The following is a 22,144-nucleotide window of genomic DNA, read 5'->3' as shown; positions in this document are numbered from 1 at the left end:
GGAGAGACGTGAAGCGACCTCGTCTTGCAGAGCGTCTCCTCACCTTGCGTCCTCTCCAGGGGGGGGGGTTCCAACACACGGCAGTGTCGGGGGTCTTTATCCATGGAATAATCAACGTATACAAAGCATAATCCGTGCCTGGGAAGGCGGGCTGTCGTCGGTAGAATAATCCGGTATACAGGTCCACTCGCTCGTCGGCTCTGGGGCTCCTCGGGTGCAGCTTCACGTGGGGTCAACCACCCTGGATAAGCAGCCAGTTCTCTGCCCGAAACGATGGGGTACTGACTACGGTAGTATTCTCACCGCACGAAGCACTATATATTAACAGACTATTATTAGCTTAATAGACTACGTCCAACTCGACGATATAGTGCCAAATATGACTATTCAAATATTAATATACACGATGTCTCAATACCGATGGTAGGCGAACTTGGCCTTACTCCCACACGTGGCGTCGCGGGGAGGCTTTACGTCTGTGACTCTATTGGAGGGTAAGAAACTGGACTGAAAAGAAAGTCCTACTTTAGTAGCGCAGTATATATACGCACTATGAACAAATAGTCCCATTAGTGGTGCGGTAGCCAGATTCCTACGCGGAACTAGGACTTGTTCATACATGTTGAGCGGTACGTTTGAACTGGGTCTGGGGGTATGGCAGCCTGGCACCAAGGTCTCGACCAATAGTAGAATGGAGACTATTATGGGATGTTCAGTAGGCTAGAATGGATATTCAATGCATATTGTACAAGGAATATACAAGGGATATCAGGGAATATTAGAGAATATACAAATACAATTAAATATATATATATAAATAAATATATATTCGGTTTAATCTGGCCCTTCACAACAGTCAGAGACAATCGCTTGATTGATTGATTGAAAAGTTTATTAACAGATTGCAGAATGGGTACAGTACAGTACAGCTCAATACATACAATTGTTAAGGGGATGCAGACGAGAGAAAGACTTTCGTCTTGTTTACATCAGGGTCCCCCATTTTCAATTCATCATAACATATATGACATACATGACATACAGATAGACAGTACTGCTACATCTATACATTTATGACATATCAGATTTGCAAATACAGTACTGTTTGTGATACAAAAGTGTCCAGAAAAGGAGTGTATATACATTTGGCATAGAAACTGTACATTGGAGGAGGTTGGTTGGGTGGGGTGGGGTTGGGTGGGTTGGGTGAGGGCTGTACATTGGAGGTGGGGGGGGGGGGGTTGGGAAGGGGACACACACCCATTTTACACTGTACATTGGAATATTGACAAAGCCTTACTTGGTCATTTACTGTACAACTAGGTTAGGACATTTGTAGGGGCCAGTTTCGAATTGCAGTCTCACGTAGGTGTTTTTTTAGAGTGTTTTTGAAGGTGGGTAGTGATTCACATTCCTTTACAGCTTTAGGCAGGGCGTTCCACATTGATGTGGCATAATTGCGAAACGTGTTTAGTCCCTTGTTTGAGCCGAATCTGGGTTTTACATGATTTGTGGAGCTCCCTCTGGTGTTGTGATCGTGGTATTCACTGACCTTTGGGAAGTATTTTGACATGTACATGGGTACCTTGGTCGCGTAGTGTATCTTGTAGACCAGGCCCATTGCAAGTTGCTGTACTCTGTCGTCTACTCTAAGCCATCCTAGGTTGTCAAAGTGGGCAGGGGTGAGGTGGGTTCTAGGAGTCAGGTCAAGTAGTAGTCTGACTAGCTTGTTTTGAGATGTTTGTAATTTGTTTTTTAGTGCCTTTGAGGTGCTTTGGTACCATGAGGTGCAAGCATAGTCGTAGTACCCTTGAATGAGTGCTCCTGCTAGAGTCTTCAGGGTATTCTTGTTTACCAGAGAGGAGATCCGGTACACCAAATGCAACAAACATACAGGAATTTGTCACATCACAATCACGTGAGCTTGAAATGACGAGGTTCCATCTACGTTAAAAGTAGTTTTGTGATACCAAGCTTTGTTGTAACCCTGAATGAAGACATGTTGCTGAAACACGTTGGTTTCAATTATATGAATAAAGAACATTATTTTTAGAACATCCATCGGCCTCCAAGAGCAGCTGAATATTTCTCCCTTGCTAGTTGTTTCCAGTTTATACATCTCGGTTGAAAGAGGAAGTTGCAAAGGTGTGATTTACAGTAAATGGCTCACTGGGTTTTTCCCAATCTCCTCCGGCACGTAGAGAAACAAACAACCCACGACTAGCTTTTCTGTGACAACCATGGGGGACCACGATCACTAAAGAAAAGCATTGCAATCACTTGAAGTGTGAGTCAGGGTTCCTGCAGAAGTTAAATGTAAGACTATATAAGACTTTTTTTAAAGACAACTTTGAATAGAATTGAATACCTATTTCACGGCCATACTGGCAAAAAAGTATGAAGGAAAGAAAAAATCATATGGAAAGTAATTCCATATGAATTGTTGGGGGGGGGAACTGATAGCCTATTACCGTACTGCTTACTTTACAACGTGGACATTTCCCAATAACACATTTAAATGAGGTACAGAGAAGTTATCACAACATAGAAGTAACTTCCTAATCCAATACATTTTGGAGACTTTCTAAGACGTTTTAAAACCCTGCGGGAACCCTGGTGAGTGTAATACATCACCTGAAAGTACTCAACTGTCTTCATCAACTACGTGAGAAAAATACACCACACTCCTATTCAGGGGTGTAAAGTACTTGAGTAATTGTTACAATACTTAAGTACTGTTTTGGGGGATTTGTACTTTACTCAAGTATTATTAGGTTTGTATACTTGTACTTTTACTCAATTACAGTTCAGAGAAAAAAAACTAAATTTTTACTCCTTACATTTAAAATGCAGACGATTTTAATTAGTATATTTGTTTCTCTGGCCGAACTAACGTTAACGTTATTAATCCTGCGGCCGCACTTTATTTAAAAACAGCCAATCAAATCCCCATCAATGGAAAATGAACCCGCCCATACCCATGCTGATTGGTCCTTGTGCAAAACTAGAAAGCGAGGATCTTTGATTAAACACCTGCTATCAGAAGAATAGACAGTCAGAGTGACAAGCTACAGAAGATGGCCACAAACGATAGTACGAGTGATGAAACGGAACATTTCATTGCCCCGGAATTAAAAAAGATCGAAACTTTTTTACTTTTACTCAAGTGCGTTTTTAGCCAGATACTTGATTGATTGATTGATTGAAAAGTTTATTAACAGATTGCAGAATGGGTACAGTACAGTACAGCTCAATACAATTGTTAAGGGGATGCAGACCAGAGAAAGACTTTCGTCTTGTTTACATCAGGGTCCCCCATTTTCAATTAATCATAACATATATGACACACACAACATACAGATATACACACGACATACAGACTCTGACTTTTACTTGATTAAGATTTTGAGACGGTACCCATACTTTCACATAAGTATAATTTCTGGGTACTTTTTACACGCCTGCTCCTATTTACCATGTTTAGATACCTGTAATAAGGTTTAGAATCATCGCTCAAGTGAAAACGTAAAACTCCCATCTGCAGAATAGAGACCTACATCAGTGGTGACAGCACATTAACATTTACATTTAGTAATTTAGCAACTTACAAATTGAGTACAACAAGTCAGCAGGAGGGGTAGCCTACAACTCTGGCGGCTAAGGGTAATTGTTTTCTAGCAGTGCCAAACTTGAGTGCTACACTAATTGAGTGCATAGTATTATAGACATATTAGCATAGTAGATAGTAGTATTGACATATTAGCATAGTAGGTACAGTAGTAGTATAGGTATATTTTTTTATAATGACATTAGATTAGATAAGATTAAAATGTATTGTCATTATACAGCACAACTACAGTACAACGAAAATAAGTGGGCATCTAACCAGAGTGCAAATGTAACAGTAAAGTGCAATAGTACAATGTACAAGTGATCTAGTATATATATATAAATGAGTACTACTGAGTAATAATGCTAATCAGATGTATGTACAGTATTATAGTATCATTATGTACAGTGATACAGGTATAAATACACAATGGTAGCAAGCCATACCAGCTAGCGGTATAACTAGTAAGAGTATAGGTAAGGCATATATGTGACCCAGTCTGGTGATGATGCCTACAAATCGCGAGGGTGAAATGACACCTACAGTTCGAGAGTTGAAGAACATATTTAGTATAACAGCGAACAGATATAATAACTCTAATTGTAAGAATTCTGTGTTTAAAAAAGGCTGTTTTGAAACAGTTTGTCCTCTCCACAGAGGAGAGGTGGGGGCTGGGTTAATTTTTGCATCTGAATAGAGCTGCGCGTTGGGATTCAGATTCACTGAGCCAGGTAAAGGCATTCACACAGAGAGAGTCATTAACGTTAACGATGGACGCATTCAGGTGAGGGTAGTTGTCCCCCCCCCCCCCAAACTAGCTGAAGTGTGAATATATGATATTCAAAACATTCTCAGATTTCAAAGTATGACACATCATTTGAAAGCTTACATTCTGTACTTTCACAATCTAGAAAATTTTGGAAAATGAAAATAGAGACATGTCGGCACAAACGCTGGACTTGGTCACATATACAGATATAGATATAGTACAAGTATGTAAACAGGAATATATGCAGGTATATTCAGACCGATGTGGATAATAATAATAATAATAATAATAATAATAATAATAATAATAATAATAATAATAATAATAATAATAATAAATTTGTAACGCACTTTATATTGTGACAATCTCAAAGTGCTACATGAAAGGAGATACAGATTAACAAAAACAATTTATAAAAACAATTCAAATGAATAAAACAACAAATGAAATGGAAGAAACATTCAGATAATTTTTTTTTTAAACACACAAGGCATCAGTCAGTCCATTTAGGCAAATGCCTTGTTAAAATAAATGTTTTTAGTCCCCTTTTAAAAGCCTCAACGGACTGTGGTGCTCTTAGATGGTTGAGGAGGGCATTCCACAGCCGAGGAGCAGCTGAGCAGAAGGCCCGGTCGCCCATTGTGCGGAGGTTCGTTTTGTGTATGGGTTTGAGTGTGTTTGAGTATCCAGAGCGGAGGGAGCGGGTGGAGGTCGGGGGAGCGATGAGCTCCTTTAGATAGGAGGGGGCGTTGCTGTGGATACACTGATGGGTGAGGAGGGAGACCTTGTATTCAAGCCTGAAGGACACGGGGAGCCAGTGTAGGGAGTGGAGTCTGGGTGTGATGTGTTCATATTTCCACACTCTCATCAGGATCCTAGCAGCACAGTTCTGAATGTACTGGAGCTTCTGGATGCTCTTGCTAGGGATCCCGATGAGCAGTGTGTTGCAGTAGTCAAGCCTTGAGGAGACAAAGGCGTGAATGAGTTTTTCCACATTTGGCAGGGTGAGTGTGCACGGAGTCTGGCTATATTTCTAAGGTGGAAGAATGAGGTTTTGCACAGGTGCTTAATGTGGGATTCAAAGGTCAGGTGGGGGTCTAACGTACTGAAACACACAAACCACACAATGTAAAAAAAAGACAAGAAATTACTTGTCTGAGATGACTTGCAGGAGGTGAAGTGAGCAGATCTCAGATCAGATCCTTTCATGACAGTATGACGAGCACAAATCACATGGGATCTCATCTTTTCAATTCTGATTTGGACCACCTTCATGGTTCTAAATCAGATACAAATCAGATTATTTTGCAATGTGACCTCAATCTGAACAGACATGTCAGAATTCATGCGACTTCTACATCACTCCAGGCTGACATTCAACACAATTCTGTGCTGGCATGAGTCACTCTGTGAATACAAACATGGACGACAGCTGTGAGGGAGGTGGTCAGTAGAGGGACAGTGAGGTGTTTACCTAGTAGTAGATGTTTACTAAGTATTTGTGGTGATACTTCTATACAAGCAATACTTGAGGGGACACATCATAACTGGTCTGTGTTTGAAAGGATATTGAAAGAAGAAATGGCTCTCTTTCACCTCCCCCTCACCCCCATTATCATCTGCATACAAATGAGCTGGCCTCCACTGCACATCAACCTATAAATTAAACCATAAACTGTGACTTCAGTGTCCTTCATGTTTACTGTACGTCCACCACCTTCATTATTGTTCATTGGTGCAGTGGACGCGGGTCAGTTCAGGAGTGTGACCAGTTCGCACTGGAATCAGATCTAGGCCGCATTTTCTAAATACTGTGAACAGCCAAACAAAAATAAATCAGATCTGAGCAATAGATCAGAATTTTGCGCTAAGGCTTGCAGTGTGAACGTAGCCTGAATTATATGGTGTACAGCAGTGCTTCTCAACATAGGGTCTAGGCTCCCTCAAGGGTCATCGATGGTGTTCCAGGAAGGTCTACTAGTTCACTATTCCATGCACTCAGACCAGGCATCCTGGCCCACGGGTCAAAGCGTCTCTGGCAGCCTGCGATGAGTTGTTAAGGTGTAAATGCATGGGTTGTATTTGATCTGGTTCCAATACAGTTTTAAACCAACCAACAACATCACATGATACTTTGCTTTTAAGAAGGTAAAACTGTCAAGTTAGGAATGACAGCATGTTGAAAGCTTGCTAGGCTATTGGTTGCACGACAACTAGGCATCAGGTGTGTTTTCATATACAAGGCTGTTCTTGGTAAACTTCCATGGTACATCAGTTATTTGTCCTCTAGATCACAGAAGGTGTATCTAAATGGCAGCCTGTCCAGTAGCAGAGGTCTAGAGTGTGGCGTGCCGCAAGGAAGTTGCCTAGGACCTTTGCTCTTCTCTGTATTTACGAATGACCTATCTTGGGCTACCAAATGTGCTACAACAGTTCTTTATGCAGATGATTCAACATTGTATTACGCGGCACCATCATGCAATGTACTTAATGAAGTTTTGAGTAGAGAACTTAAAGTTGTGCATGACTGGGTAGTATGTAATAGACTTGTCCTTAATATCTCCAAGACTAAATGTATTGTGCTGGGAACAAGGCACAGGTTATCTACAAATCCAAAGCTTCATTTAAACTTGTGTAATTCAGCAGTTCAACAAGTTGAAAGTACTAAACTCCTTGGAGTGATGCTGGATTGCACTCTGTCTTGGTCTCAGCATATTAATTATATTGTTTTAAAAATGGGAAGAGCAATTGGTATTTCCAGGAAATGTGCTTCTTTTGTTGCCCGTCCCCTTTTATGTCAGATAGTGCAAAGTTTAGTTTTATGTCATCTTGACTATTGCTCTGCGATGTGGTCATCTGCTGCCAGTGGTGACCTCAGGAAGCTCCAGGTGGTCCAGAACAGGGCAGCACGGTTGGTACTGGGCTGCTCACTAAGGTCTAATGTGAGCCGTATGCATGCCCGCCTCTCTTGGCTTAACGTTGAAAATAGATTGTCTTTTAATATACTTGTGCTGTTCAAGTTGGTCATGAGCAGTAAGACTCCTGTTTTTATACATAATCAGATTGTTTTTAGTAATACTGTGCACGAGCATTACACTAGAGGTTCCAGTAGTGGGCAGCTTGAATTGCCAGGTCCTAGAACCAGCGCTCTGGGGAGATCTTTTATTTTTAGAGCATTAACTCTGTGGAATGGCCTGCCTCGGAACCTCTGCTGCATTTACAGTAGATTCACTTTTAAAAAGAATCTTAAATTGTTTTTAAATTGTTTTTAACACTGTAAAGTAATTTTTTGTTTTTGTTTTACGCTAATGTAATTTTAGCTATATTAATTGTTACAGTAGGTTCATTATGCATTGTGTGTACTGACTTTTAATAATTTAGTTTTTTGCAATAGTGATTGTTTTTGTGTTTTTTTTGTGTGTGGACCCCAGGAAGACTAGCTGGTTGCTATCGCACCAGCTAATGGGGATCCCTAATAAAATCAAATCAAATCAAAAATAGTTCCAAGCTTGAATTAGTTCAAAACTCCCTTAATCTCAGATCCAGCACCTGGATGCACTTTAAAATACCGCCCGTGTGGACTGAGGCAAGTAAAAGAAGCCTATTTTATTTTGGTCCTTGGTCCTGGAATTACCTCCAGACACGTCTCAAATTGGCCTCCCCGTTTGTATTGCTTCAAACAAAAAATTCTGAAAACCTTTCCACCTGCTGCTCTGGCTTTGATGTGTAGCACTTTTCTACAGGTTGATTGTTACTGTTTTATTGTGCTTGTATTTTATTGAGCTGAATTTTATTTTTCATTTAAAATGTTGGTTGTATGGTAGTCTACTGTATGTGTATCGTGCTTTGTTATGTATATGTATTGTCACAATTCGTGCTTGCCTTCTTGGCCAAGAGAAAAAGAGACCTCGGTCTCAATAGGTTTTTATTCCTGGTTAAATAAAGGTTTGATGATGATCTTGTGAGTCGTGTATGACTTGTGAGATGTGTTCAGTTGGACACATCTCCAACGTTGGATCCCAAAATTTGCCCTTGTCATAAAAACTTTCAGGACCCCCGGCTTAGACATTAAGTCGACGAGAAAAGTGACTATTTTGATCACTTTCTACACTTATATCTCAGCGATAGAGAATGCTTAATCCCTGGACTTCATCAGAGTGCTTGACTTATTCTCAGTCCTGGCTCCACAATGGTGGAACGAACTTCCCACCACAGTCGACTAAAAACACACATATTCAATCAATAATAAACAATAAAAGAAAATAACCTTACTTTTACTATTATGTATGTACTATGTTACCCCTACTACCTATCATGTTAATATGTCTATACTACTATTTACTATGTTACTATCCCTATACTACTACCTATGCTAGTATGTCTACTACTATGCACTCAGAGTGTATAGCACTCAAGTTCGACACTGCTAGTCTAGACGAACAATACCACTTATACCCTTAGCTGCAAGAGATGTAGTACCTCCTGCTGACTTGTTGTTAACAATCTGGGAGTCCCTTTAGATAAAAGCATCAGCAAAATGACTAAATGTAAATGTAAATCACATTTACCAACATAAATCTTATGGGGCAACAGTGGCTCAGGAGGTAGAGCGGTCGTCTGGTAATCTGAAGGGCCCTCCCGGCAGCATGTCAAAGTGTCCTTAAACAAGACTAACTGCCCCTAACTGAGCAGGGTGGCACCTTGCATAGTCACCTCCACTGTCAGTGTGTGAATGTGTGAGTGAATGGGTGAATGTGAGGCATAAGTTGTAAAGCACTTTGGATAAAAGCTAAATGCAGTCCATTTACCATTTATCAGATGGGAGGGGGGTAGAAATCGTACACAAATTTGGGGGCCCTTGACGTGAAAGAAGGTTGACAACCTCTGGTCTACGGTTTACTCTGCAGTGTCATGGCGGTGGAGTGAGTGACACACCTCTGTGGCAGTAGCTTTTCCCTGGTGAGGTATCCTGGCACGTGGTAGTCTTTCCTGTAGTCGCCGTGTTTGGTCTGGATGGTGTAGGAGGCCAACAGCACCGCGGTCTCCGGTGGACAGTAGATGTCATCGTTCAGGATGCTCTCTTTGACCTACGTCAACATGGAAAGTGCACGTTGTCAAGTTTGACTTTATTCAAGTTTAAAGACTATTTGCCATTTGCTCAGGTATAGGTATACAGGGCATGGGATCTCTGAATCTCTCAGTCAAGTAGTAAAAACTGATACTAAAAACATAGTCAAAAGTGAACATAAAAAAAAAATACTCATCAATAACAATAATAATAATAATAATAAATAGTCTTTAATCACATTATAATAAAATAAAAAAATTATATAAAATTGACATTCCTAGTGTGTGTGTGTGTGGGGGGGGGGGGGTAGGCTACTAACTGACCCTGTAGAGAAGTGGAGTTTGCGCTCGTACACATTTTGTGTAGTATGACTGTAGGGATACGTGTGTAACTGTGTGTGTCAGAGTGGTTTTCACTGCAGGGTATTTCACTCCAACCTTCCCTGAAACGCTTGTTTCGGTTTTGTTTCTGGCACATTGTGTGTGGGTGGGTTAGCCCCTTTCGGGTCTGTGATGCACGCCAACAAGGTTGGATGAGTGAATACACAACCTCTTCCAACCTTGTTGGCGTGCAATCATCACAGACCCGAAACGGGGGTGGGTGTATGTAGGTCAGGTGACAGGTCTATGTGTGTCTGCAATGGTAGACCTACGCGTTTGGTTGATTGATTGGTTGAAAACTTTATTAACAGATTGCAGAATGGGTACAGTACAGTATAGCTCAATACATACAATTTTTAAGGGGATGCAGACCAGAGAAAGACTTTCGTCTTGTTTACATCAGGGTCCCCCATTTTCAATTCATCATAAAATAAATGAATCTGTGGTGGCGGCTACGTGGCGTAGTGGGCAAGGCGTTCGCCACGAATGCGGAGACGCTGGGATCGCCTGTTCGATCCCAGCGCTCCACATTGCTTTCAGTTTAGCTGGTCGTCCGTACTAATACACATTGGCCGTATTAGGGGGTGGGAAACTGATGGGTGGGGATCGGGCGTTGTGAACAGCGACTCCTACAGGTCGGTTGGTGCGCCTGCGCAGTAGAATCAGGAAGTGTCAGGGGCAGCGTGAGCCTCCCACGCGTTACTCCTCGCCACTGAGAGATCGAGCTGCGCAGGTGAAAAGATGCGACTGCTGTTACCTCAAGTACCGGAGGGGACTTGTGCTATGTATGACTTAGTCCACATTGCAGCCGGCTTGTGGGAGGCAAGAAACAGCGTTCGTGACAGGGGAGGGGTTGAATTGGATGATACGAAATTGGGATGGGAGAAAATATAGAAAATGGGAGAAAAAGTGGATAAAAAAAAATGAATCTGTGAATCTGCGTAGATCTGTGAATGTTCTATGTGTTCTGCAGAAGAAGATGCACATAAAATGCGTGGGAGGTCGGCCTGTGGTTGAGTCTGCATATATCTCTCTGCACGCGACGTTACCACGCTCCTCGTCTCTAACCTGGAGGAAGAAGAGGCGCTGGGTCGCCTCCTGGATCAGCTCGTCGGCCACGTCCTCGGGGTAAAACTTGGCCCTGAATTTAATGAGCAAGGGGTTCTCCCTCTTCACGTCCTGCGCAGTCACCTGGGAGAACAGCACCACAGCGGGGAGGCAAGGGGACAGAGGGGGGACAATGATTACCCACAGCAGGACGCGGTGATGACATTTAGCTCAATACAATCATAACCATTATTGCGTATGTGAATCGGTCCCATCTGCGACCAATTAAAACATCGGGGGGGGGGGGGGGGGGGTGATTATGTCAAAGTGAGACACGTTTTAACTGTCGTTTCTACTCACCCTCTTGTTGAGTTTTAACCAGGTGGAGAAGCCTTTGCTGTCCTGATACTGGAGACCGAAGAACCAGGTCTCCCTCAGCCCGATTGTCTTCACTATCTGGACATACAATAACTTCCTGTGTGAACGTGATATACATCACCTACTCGACCTCTACTGTCTATGTATACACAATACCTCATATAATAATAAAACTTGTCATAGGTATGAAAACTATGCTCATTGGGAATAGTGCTAATCAGATGTATGTAGAGTTGTAGTATTAATATGTACAGTGATACAGGTATAAAGACACTATGGTAGTAAGTCATACTGGCCGGCAGCGTATAGTAAGAGTAAGGGATATGTACATATAGATATAGTAGCCTATCTATACAGATATATAAAAAGGAGTATATGCAGGTATGTATATATATGTGATATTCCCTTCTGTTCCTCTGCTTGCAGTACTGACTGGGGAAGATGGAGGAGAAGCATAACTGCTTGGCTCCCATTGCTGTGTGTGTGGTTTGTGGGCAAGATAGGTTGCTTGCTATCATTTTGATGTTCTGTCATTATCCTTGTTTGTCTTGTTTTTTGTTTTGTTTTGTAAAACTGTCTTGAAAAACAATGATAATAATTACAATGTATATATATCAGCCTGTTTTTCTGTCTGTATGTATGAATGCCTACAGGTGGTTTGTACAGGGTACCTGGTCAAAGAGCTGTTTGCCAGTCGTGCTGGGCTGGATGGCAAACTCCAGCTCAGCGTCCATGGTGGTGACTCGAACATTGATCTGCCAGAGAGAGCATTCATAGAAAGATACAGGGGGAGAGAAGAGAGGAGTGCCACATTTCATTTCTCAAGGTCTCTTGCGATTCTGTGAAGGAGGTTAACAACGTGCCATGCAGATCAACAAACAGGATAAGAGAATTCACTAACAATTTTCTAGTCATTCGGTTGATTTTTTTTTTTTTTTAGATGATAGACAGATGATACACAATTGTCTGGTTCTTTGATAGGTAAAGGTCCAAAAGCAGAAATACAACATGCTTCTTACATTCTTTTGTTCAACCAGGAGCATCCAATCACAAGTGGTTGGTGAGGACTACAATCAAAACACGAAGCCCACAAAATGTAGTTTAGAGTTGTAAAAAATCTGAGAACATTGGGGTGCATTCCATGATGCCAAAGCAGTAACTAGAATAGATCAGGGTCAAGTGATGAGGCCCATGCATGTTAATATTGTACATAAAGGTACCAGACAAGTTTCCAGTGTAGCAGCATAGGGTAACGATTATGTCGCAAACGAAGATTGTGTTATGAAATCTGAGATATTAAATGGCAGAGAGATTGTGTCCCCGTTCCTCATAAATTGTAGATTTAGAGTAGGTGCATAACATATAGTATAACAAGAAAATAAAACAGTAGTAATAAGTAAAATAGCTACAATGTTAATCGATCTTGGATAAATTGTGGAACTATAATGGAACAAAGCTGAAACCGCTCTAAACTTAGCATAGCCTACTTTCCCCCCCTACACATTTCTCTATGATCTACAGGAAAAATACAAGCTTTTCTCACATCAAATGCAGAGGAAGAAAAACATCCATAGCTGTAACTCCAATGTTCAAACTCATAATGTCAAGACAGTGAAGATAAAGACACAGCAATACATTGAAAAGTCGCTACTTACAGTAGACATTTGTATGTGTAGGTTTTGGAATTTCTTCCTTAGAGAGGTGCTCATTCACTGTGGCCTTTTCCCCACGGAGTCATATGAAAGTGCTTGCAATACCTACTGGGATTAGACTGAATTAAAATGGGCCATTGTATTGTTCTCAAGACTTTCTCATGGCTAATCCAATGGCAAACTATGGAACCAACATGTGTTTCTCGGAATAGGAGTTCTGACCTGAGACCAGATTGTATCTTACATTATATGCCAGTGTGAGTTGAATACTGATCCTAGATCAGTCTTGCTATTCTGAGAAGCTTTATGCATACAGGAATCCAGTTCAGGATAGGCCCCTGCAGCAACACTTGTCCCTCCCAATTATAGCTACAAGTGACGATGCTAAAACCAATTTAACAGACCTCACTATAATCCTGTTCTAATCTAAACTCCTTCACAAATGATAGACTAATAGATCATTTAGGCCAATATCATGATACATTTTTATTTATTAATTTCTGTGTTGATCCATTTCATTTCATCTGGCGAGTGGGGGAGGAATTTTAGTTTGTTTTCCTGGTTTTGCTGGTTAATAAACGTGTATATTTTTTGCATGGGTTTTGATATTTTGAATGACTTAATTTAAATACTGTCTTTGTGGTTGTTTTCTTGTTAGCCCCTTTGGTTGTACATTGTTTTGAAAGTTAAATATTCTCAGAATACCAGACTATGGCTTTCAATGACCAGTAGCCAGGTTCAGGTTTCAGAATTATAATCTCATATCATGTACCGGTACACCTGAAAGGGTTAATGCATCTTCTTTGTCATTATTATTATTATTATTATTATTATTATTATTATTATTATTATTATTATTATTATTATTATTATTATTATTATTATTATTATTATTATTATTATTATTATTATTATTATTGTTGTTGATAGTTGTAGTAGTAGTAGTAGTAGTAGTAGTAGTAGTAGTAGTAATAATAGTATTAGTAGTATAGTAGTAGTAACAGTAGTAGTACTGTAGTAGTATAGTAGTAGTAGCAGCAGTAGTAGTAGCAGCAGCAGCAGTAATAGTATAGTAGTATCAGCAACAGCATAGTAGTAATAATAATAGTAGTTGTAGTATCACTATTTATTTGAATTGGTGGCTTAATAGTGCATACTCGTACTTAATGTAATTACAACAATTGGATAGTATACTACTCTATTACAGTGTAATAGATACTAATAGTGTGTCACTTTTGTTAATGTATTTGGTGCAACAATGTACCAACATGCCTTCTCTATTTAAACGACCACATCAAACAAGAGGTGGACGCGGGCAAATACTGCGGCATGGTCATGCTGGACCTACAAGAGGCCTTCGACACTGTCAATCACACCATTGATAAGAAACAGACTAAGAAATGACGTAAACTCCATGATCAAAACTGCTAAAAAAAATTTCATCAATGACAAAACCGAGGAAAACAAAAATAAACCATGTGAACTTTGGAAATTACTCAACAATCAACTAGGCTGCAGTAAAAAACTCAAAACCAGGTTCTCAAACATAAACATAAAGACGGACAACACGCTCATCACAGACAAGCTGGATGTAGCCAATTACTTAAACACTTTCTTCACAAACATAGCCACAACACTGGTAAACAAACTACCCTCCCACTCAGGGCAGTATGGGGTAGAACACATAGTAGCATACTACATGAACCTAGGCGTCCACAAAGACGACTTCAAACTGGAAATAGTAACTACAGATGAGGTACTCAAAAAACTGAGCGCCCTCCAACCAAACAAGGCCACTGGCCATGACAACATCCCCTCCAAATTCCTCAGAGACTCAGCAGCAGCCATCACCCCAGTCATCACACACATAATAAACCTCTCCATAAAACAGGGACACGTCCCCAAGGACTTCAAAATTGCGAGAGTAACACCCCTGCACAAAAAGGGCAGCAAATTAGACCCGGGTAACTACCGCCCTGTTTCTATCCTTACATCCATCTCGAAAGTCATGGAAAAAATAGTATACGAACAGATCGAAAAGTACCTCGCGGAAAAAAATCTAATCTACGAATTCCAATCTGGCTTCAGAACATCCCACTCCACTGACACATGCCTTCTCTACTTGAACGACCACATCAAACAAGAGGTGGACGCGGGCAAATACTGCGGCATGGTCATGCTGGACCTACAAAAGGCCTTCGACACTGTCAATCACACCATTCTGATTGACAAGCTAAAAGCAATTGGTTTTGATAGTTTATCAGTGAGCTGGATACAATCCTACCTGGAGGGGAGGGAACAGATGGTGGAAGTAAACGGTACCCTATCCCCCCCCCTCACAGTGAGCTGTGGTGTTCCACAAGGAAGCATACTAGGACCGCTACTATTCCTAATTTATGCAAATGACATGTCGTCAGCTTGTGACTGCAACTTGTTCCTGTTTGCGGACGACTCAGCCCTGCTGGTCTCTGACAAGAACAAGTTACAGGTTGAAAAAGCCCTCAGCTCGGAACTAGGCAAAATCTGCATATGGCTCGCCGACAACAAACTATCATTACACATGGGCAAAACAGAGTCCATTCTCTTCGGTTCAAATAACAAACTCAGCAAGACCGACGGCTTCTCGGTTACAGTGGGTGACAATATTATCACAAGGAAAGATGAAATTACCTACCTGGGTTCCATCCTAGAGGCTAATCTTTCCTGTGACAAAATGGCATCCAATGTAATAAAAAAAGTCAACCAACGAACGCGATTCTTGTACCGGATCTCCTCTCTGGTAAACAAGAATACCCTGAAGACTCTAGCAGGAGCACTCATTCAAGGGTACTACGACTATGCTTGCACCTCATGGTACCAAAGCACCTCAAAGGCACTAAAAAACAAATTACAAACATCTCAAAACAAGCTAGTCAGACTACTACTTGACCTGACTCCTAGAACCCACCTCACCCCTGCCCACTTTGACAACCTAGGATGGCTTAGAGTAGACGACAGAGTACAGCAACTTGCAATGGGCCTGGTCTACAAGATACACTACGCGACCAAGGTACCCATGTACATGTCAAAATACTTCCCAAAGGTCAGTGAATACCACGATCACAACACCAGAGGGAGCTCCACAAATCATGTAAAACCCAGATTCGGCTCAAACAAGGGACTAAACACGTTTCGCAATTATGCCACATCAATGTGGAACGCCCTGCCTAAAGCTGTAAAGGAATGTGAATCACTACCCACCTTCAAAAACACTCTCAAAAAACACCTACGTGAGACTGCAATTCGAAACTGGCCCCTACAAATGTCCTAACCTAGTTGTACAGTAAATGACCAAGTAAGGCTTTGTCAATATTCCAATGTACAGTGTAAAATGTGTGTGTGTCCCCTACCCAACCCCCCCCCCCCCCCCACCTCCAATGTACAGCCCTCACCCAACCCCACCCCACCAACCTCCTCCAATGTACAGTTTCTACGCCAAATGTATATACACTCCTTTTCTGGACACTTTTGTATCACAAACAGTACTGTATTTGCAAATCTGATATGTCATAAATGTATAGATGTAGCAGTACTGTCTATCTGTATGTCATGTATGTCATATATGTTATGATGAATTGAAAATGGGGGACCCTGGTGGAAACAAGACGAAAGTCTTTCTCTGGTCTGCATCCCCTTAACAATTGTATGTATTGAGATGTACTGTACTGTACCCATTCTGCAATCTGTTAATAAACTTTTCAATCAATCAATCAATCAATCAATAAGCTAAAAGCAATTGGTTTTGATAGTCTATCAGTGAGCTGGATGCAATCCTACCTGGAGGGGAGAGAACAGATGGTGGAGGTAAACGGTACGCGTGTAGCTTTTCTCCAACGCGTCCGTGTTTCCGGGTTCCCGTTTTGCGCTCTGATTGGCCAGGTCATGTGACATGGGACGGTAAGTTCTGCGTCTATTTCCGGGTCGAACAGCCTGCAAACTACCTAACGCCTAGTTTATCACTGGTTAAGCTTAGGCGACTCTTTCGAAGTTGGTTAAAGTTAGAGTTTGGAATCAGGGCAGGCGTTCTATCGCCATGCTCTAAGACGCGTCTATACTTTCCGTAGCCGCATTTCTGCAGGACGCTCTCTGATTGGCCACTGACTGACGCTCTCTGATTGACCACTGACATGTTTGCCCAATCGCGTGACGAGCTGTGTCTTTGCCCATTTCCGCGTCGAACAGCCTGCAAACTGCCTGGCGTTCTATCGCCATGCTCTTAAGACCAACTCTAACCGTAACCAACTTCGAAAGAGCGCCTAAGCTTAACCAGTGTAGAAACTTGCGGTCCCACGATTGGGCGTACAACATGACCTGGCCAATCAGAGACGCGGAAACATGAACGCGTTGGAGAAAGGCTTTAAGCATGCGGTACGCGTCCTATCCCCCCCTCCCAGTGAGCTGTGGTGTTCCACAAGGAAGCATACTAGGAACGCTACTGTTCCTAATTTATGCAAATTACATGTCGTCAGCCTGTGACTGCAACTTGTTCCTGTTCGCGGACGACTCAGTCCTGCTGGTCTCTGACAAGAACAAGTTTTACAGGTTGAAAAAACCCTCAGCTCAGAACTAGGCAAACTCTGCATATGGCTCCTGATAACAAACTATCATTACACATGGGCAAAACAGAGTCCATTCTCTTCGGTTCAAATAACAAACTCAGCAAGACCGACGGCTTCTCAGTTACAGTGGGTGACAATATTGTCACAAGGAAAGATGAAATTACATACCTAGGTTCCATCCTAGAGGCAAATCTTTCAAATCATACAATTTTCAATCAATCAATAGTAGTACTAGTAGTGCTATTCACACTGACATATAACTTTCTTTTAATTGGAGGCTTAGTATACTACTCTATTATAATTGATAGTGTGTGTCACTTTGTTAATGTATTTGGTGCAACAATGTTCCAACGCAGCGGGGTCACTGAAGTACACGTAGCCTCTGCTTCCCATTGCGCGTGTGCGTTATTGTCCGCACGCACGCACACGCAAGCTATTGTGTTTTTATGAGCGAGTCGAGTCGACCACCAAACCAAACCACCCTGCTGCTGCTGGCCTCACTGTCTGGGAGATCACCGAGCTCAACCAGTTGAACGAATTAAGTTTACAGAACCATGGCGGACGAACAAGAAATAATGTGCAAATTGGAAAATATCTTGGAGATACGGTAAGACAACGTGTATTGAATAGAAGAAAGGACGTATTGTCTGGATGCTGCTGGTGTTGTCTGTCTCGCTAGCCATCCAAGAATAGCTTCTGGGCTCGGCTTTGTTATTGAGCAAAGCTACTGTTAGCCGGCTAGCGCCCTGCTATTCTAACATCACCTAGACTAGCTAGCCGGCGGCAGGGTGGACAACAAACAACCTCTGCAGTCGTGCATTGGGTAATACAGTTATACAGAGATGCCTGAAATAGCCTGAAAGCAAAGGTACAAGCAAATAGATACAGATGTGCATCAACGTATACCAGATGTGAGATTGCATTGTTACCCACTGGTTAGCTACCAAGACAACACACTGGCATTTGTTTGCTGGCTAATTACTGGTGGTTAAACGCTGTAGCGCCCCCCTTTCCAAACAATTTAATAGTAATCAGTTAAAAATTTGGTTTGAAAACTGTACATTTGTAAACCAGACATTGCAGACACTATGAATTGAAAATGGGGGACCCTGATGTAAACAAGACAAACAATTGTGTGTGTTGAGTACTGTATTGTACCCATTCTGCAATCTGTTAATAAAGTTTTCATTCATTCATTCATTCAGACATTCCTTCCAGTAACATTAGTGACATCAGCAGTTGCCCCTCAATGTATGCATTGAGTTAAGTTGACCTGACGGTGACGAGTCTGTGTCTTAATGTTCCATCAGGAACAAGACTATCCAGATGCAGAAGATCAAGACGCGTCTGAAGACGGAGTTCGAGTCCCTGGAGTCTGAGGAGAAGCACCTGAAGGAGTACAAGCAGGAGATGGACCTGCTGCTGCAGGAGAAGATGGCTCACGTGGAGGAGCTGCGGCTGATCCACGCCGACATCAACGTGGTGCGTGCTGCCTGTTATATTTTACTACTGCTTTTTGTTTCGTTTTACCCTTTTAGACGCTACCACACTCGGAGAGGAGCACTGACATGCATGTTTCTCCTGTAATTGTATAGAATAGAATAGACTTTTAATTGTCATTGCACAGTATACAACGACATTTCGGGGGAGCTCCCACAGACCGTAGTACAATATATACATACACGAAACACATAACACATATAACACTGTACATAACAGAATATTTTAAATAATAAAGTGCATGATGAGTGGTAACAGTGATTATCAAGTCCAGGTAAGTGCATGGTGCACGTGAGGGGACAGTCAATGAGCGTTTAACAGTCTGACTGCTTGGGGGAAAAAGCTGTTTTTAAATCTTGAACTCTTGGCATATATGGACCGGTATCTCCTCCCTGAGGGAAGGAGCTGAAAGAGGTGATGTGCTGGGTGAGACTGGTCCTTGATGATACACTTGGAGCGGTGGAGGCAGCGGGAGGTGAAGACGGAGGTGATGTTTGGTAGAGGGGTCCCGACGATCCTGCCTGCCGCCTTCACCACCCTCTGTAGAGCCTCTTGCTCTGCCTTTGTGCAGCTGGAGAACCACACAGACACACAGTAGGTCAGCACACTATCAACCGCACAATGATAAAAGTTGACAAGGAGATTTCGTGGCGGGTCGTCAATTAGCAATGAACCCAGATCAGCAGCAGAGCACAGGACCTATATAGGTTCACTATATGGGACCCTAGTATTAAACCCAAATCAGCAGCAGAGCACAGGACCTATAGGTTCACTATATGGGACCCTAGTATTAAACCCAAATCAGCAGCAGAGCACAGGACCTATAGGTTCACTATATGGGACCCTAGTATTAAACCCAGATCAGCAGCAGAGCACAAGACCTAAACCCAAACCAATTATAATCCTAGATGAAAGTTCACAGAGCACCCTATCATGTCCAGTTCATCCCCAGACACCCCTATTAAAGAAAACCCCTTCCATTTTAGCTACAGTATGAAGGGTTAGATGAGCACAGAACGAGTGGCTGCATGTCACTGATTAAGGGGAACAGCTTACATTCCTTGGCAACAGTTATCTCCTTCATTAGGTAATAGATAAGAAAAATACATTATCATCCACAGCAATATTAATTCATTGAATAAACCTCACCTCATAAAAGACACCTTCATGTCATGGTTCACCATTGACTAATATTTGTAATATAAAGACTAGGGCTGTCTTAAATGCTTCGAAGCTTCGTTCGATGGCATAAGCTTCGAACATTAAAAGAAAATCGAAGTATTAAAAAAAAAAAATCTTTTTTCAAAAATTTGGATGTGCATGGGGCCATTGGGTGGGGCCGGGGGACAAATACACTGGAGGAAAGTAACCCAGCTCAGCACTGCCCAAATTATATCATCACTATTGCCTGTTTGAAGGATATCATCCTCAAACACATATACACCACCTACACGCCTATTCTCAGTCCTTGCCCCACAATGGTGGAATGAACTACCCACCCCAGTTAGGACAGCCGAATCCCATCCAATCTTTCGCCGTCGACTAAAGACTCACTTCTTCAACCATTATCTTAAAAAAAATAAAAAAAATCTAACCCTAACTAACCTTACTGTCATGCACTTGTCCTAATAAACTAACCTACACTGTAACACGCAACACTTTGATGAATATTGTTACTCAGCTGATAGAGTCAAGTCAAGTCAAGTCAAGAGTTTTAATTGTCACGGCATACAGGTATACAATGAAATGCGGGTGGAGTTGTATCCTTCCTGATGACCCGTCGTACAGAACTTGTAAGTCGCTTTGGATAAAAGCGTCAGCTAAATGACTAAATGAAAATGTGAATGTAAATGCCTTGTAGAATTCCACACATAAGAAAGAAAGATACTGGGATGAATAAACAAAATAGGAAATAAAATGTAGAAATGCATGCAATACATAAATAAATATGAATCTCCATGTATGAAATAGAACATTTAGATAAGGTGCTACTGAGATGTTTTGGTGAGTTCTTAGTTTTTTTGTGGAAGTAGCCCTTCTTAAAAATGCATGAACATTCACTGATAATTGGTCTGTAGTGGAGTCTACAAGGTCTACATTGCCGGACCATGTAGAATCCGGACCTTGTAGACTGACATAATTCTGTGCATAGTTTAGTCTACACAGGCCATATTTCAAATAATCAAAATCTTACTTCATTTTCCTCTTAAACATTCTTGATCAGGGGGATTGGTAGTTCCCATGAAATCTGAAGTTGTTCAAACGACAACAGCGACCCACCTTGAATTAAATCACACTGTGTTGGCTGCGTCACAGTCACGAAAGGGGCTACTTAATTCATTAATCCAATCCACTTTATTTATAGAGCACATTTAAAAACAACAAAGTTTACCAAAGTGCTGTACAAGTCCCACAACATAAGATAAAAAAAATTAAAAATGAATTAATTAATTTTCTTTATTCGAAGCTTCGAATTAAAATCGAAGCTCGGCCCCGAAGCTTCGATTGCCAAAAAAAATTCGAAGGTCAGCCCTAATAAAGACAGACCTCAGGACCAGGGAGCCTGCATGAAGATGTCGCTAAATGGACCCCCTGTGGCAGAATGTCCACATCATGATGTCATGGTGAAGTTTCTCTCCAACATTCAGAAAAAATATATAACGCACATCCTCCGTTTGTTGGTGCTGAGCCAAACTGTAAAAACAGTAATACATAAGAACAAAGCGGGGCTTTGGAAGCCAAGGAAGATAAAGTGCAGCAATGAGTCATGCACACTGTGTTCATGATGCGCTAACGTTACGTCATAGGTTACACAGCTTATATTTATGCAATACATGCAGCTCATCAAGTCATCCTCTCCTTGTGATCACTTTGTTTTAAGTCTTGAATATAGTGAGCAAACAACATTTTTAAACGCAAATATAAATTGCAGACCACCTGCTTCGCCATCTGACCGAAGCCGACTGCACTGTTTAGGTTTTTTTCCGGTGCGTACCACCGGGTCTGAAAGAAATTCTTGGGGAAACACTGGAAATGTTTTATGTAGGAGGAAGTGTTCAGGTTTCACTCAGATAGGAGTAATAAAAGATGTTTTTTAATGTAGGGGGAGGCGTTCAGGTTCCACTCATCTTGTGGTTAGCTG

At 41.6% G+C, this 22,144-nt stretch overlaps 2 protein-coding genes across 2 annotated transcripts in view; one reads left to right on the top strand and one right to left on the bottom strand.

Moving 5' to 3' along the window:
* The window catches only part of LOC311243219 (moesin-like), a 92,880-nt gene extending 80,567 nt beyond the window's left edge, over positions 1-12,313 (bottom strand). Inside the window, exons 1-5 of the mRNA XM_084332356.1 lie at positions 12,272-12,313; positions 11,924-12,007; positions 11,235-11,330; positions 10,896-11,018; positions 9,315-9,466 (exon numbers count right to left, since the gene is read on the bottom strand). Coding sequence (XP_084188482.1) covers positions 9,315-9,466; positions 10,896-11,018; positions 11,235-11,330; positions 11,924-12,007; positions 12,272-12,295 — 479 coding nt within the window. The 5' untranslated portion in view covers positions 12,296-12,313. The remainder of the gene's footprint in view (positions 1-9,314; positions 9,467-10,895; positions 11,019-11,234; positions 11,331-11,923; positions 12,008-12,271) is intronic.
* A 5,644-nt stretch (positions 12,314-17,957) lies between these two features.
* Positions 17,958-22,144, top strand: part of zc4h2 (zinc finger, C4H2 domain containing) — a 32,259-nt gene continuing 28,072 nt past the window's right edge. The window contains exons 1-2 of the mRNA XM_084331684.1: positions 17,958-18,109; positions 18,813-18,984. Coding sequence (XP_084187810.1) covers positions 18,057-18,109; positions 18,813-18,984 — 225 coding nt within the window. The 5' untranslated portion in view covers positions 17,958-18,056. The remainder of the gene's footprint in view (positions 18,110-18,812; positions 18,985-22,144) is intronic.

The sequence above is a fragment of the Notolepis coatsorum genome, assembly GCF_963971535.1.
Source record: "Notolepis coatsorum genome assembly, chromosome: 16".
NCBI lineage: Eukaryota > Metazoa > Chordata > Actinopteri > Aulopiformes > Paralepididae > Notolepis > Notolepis coatsorum.
Note: the sequence above shows the minus strand (reverse complement) of the source record. Positions and strands in the feature narration are given on the sequence as shown.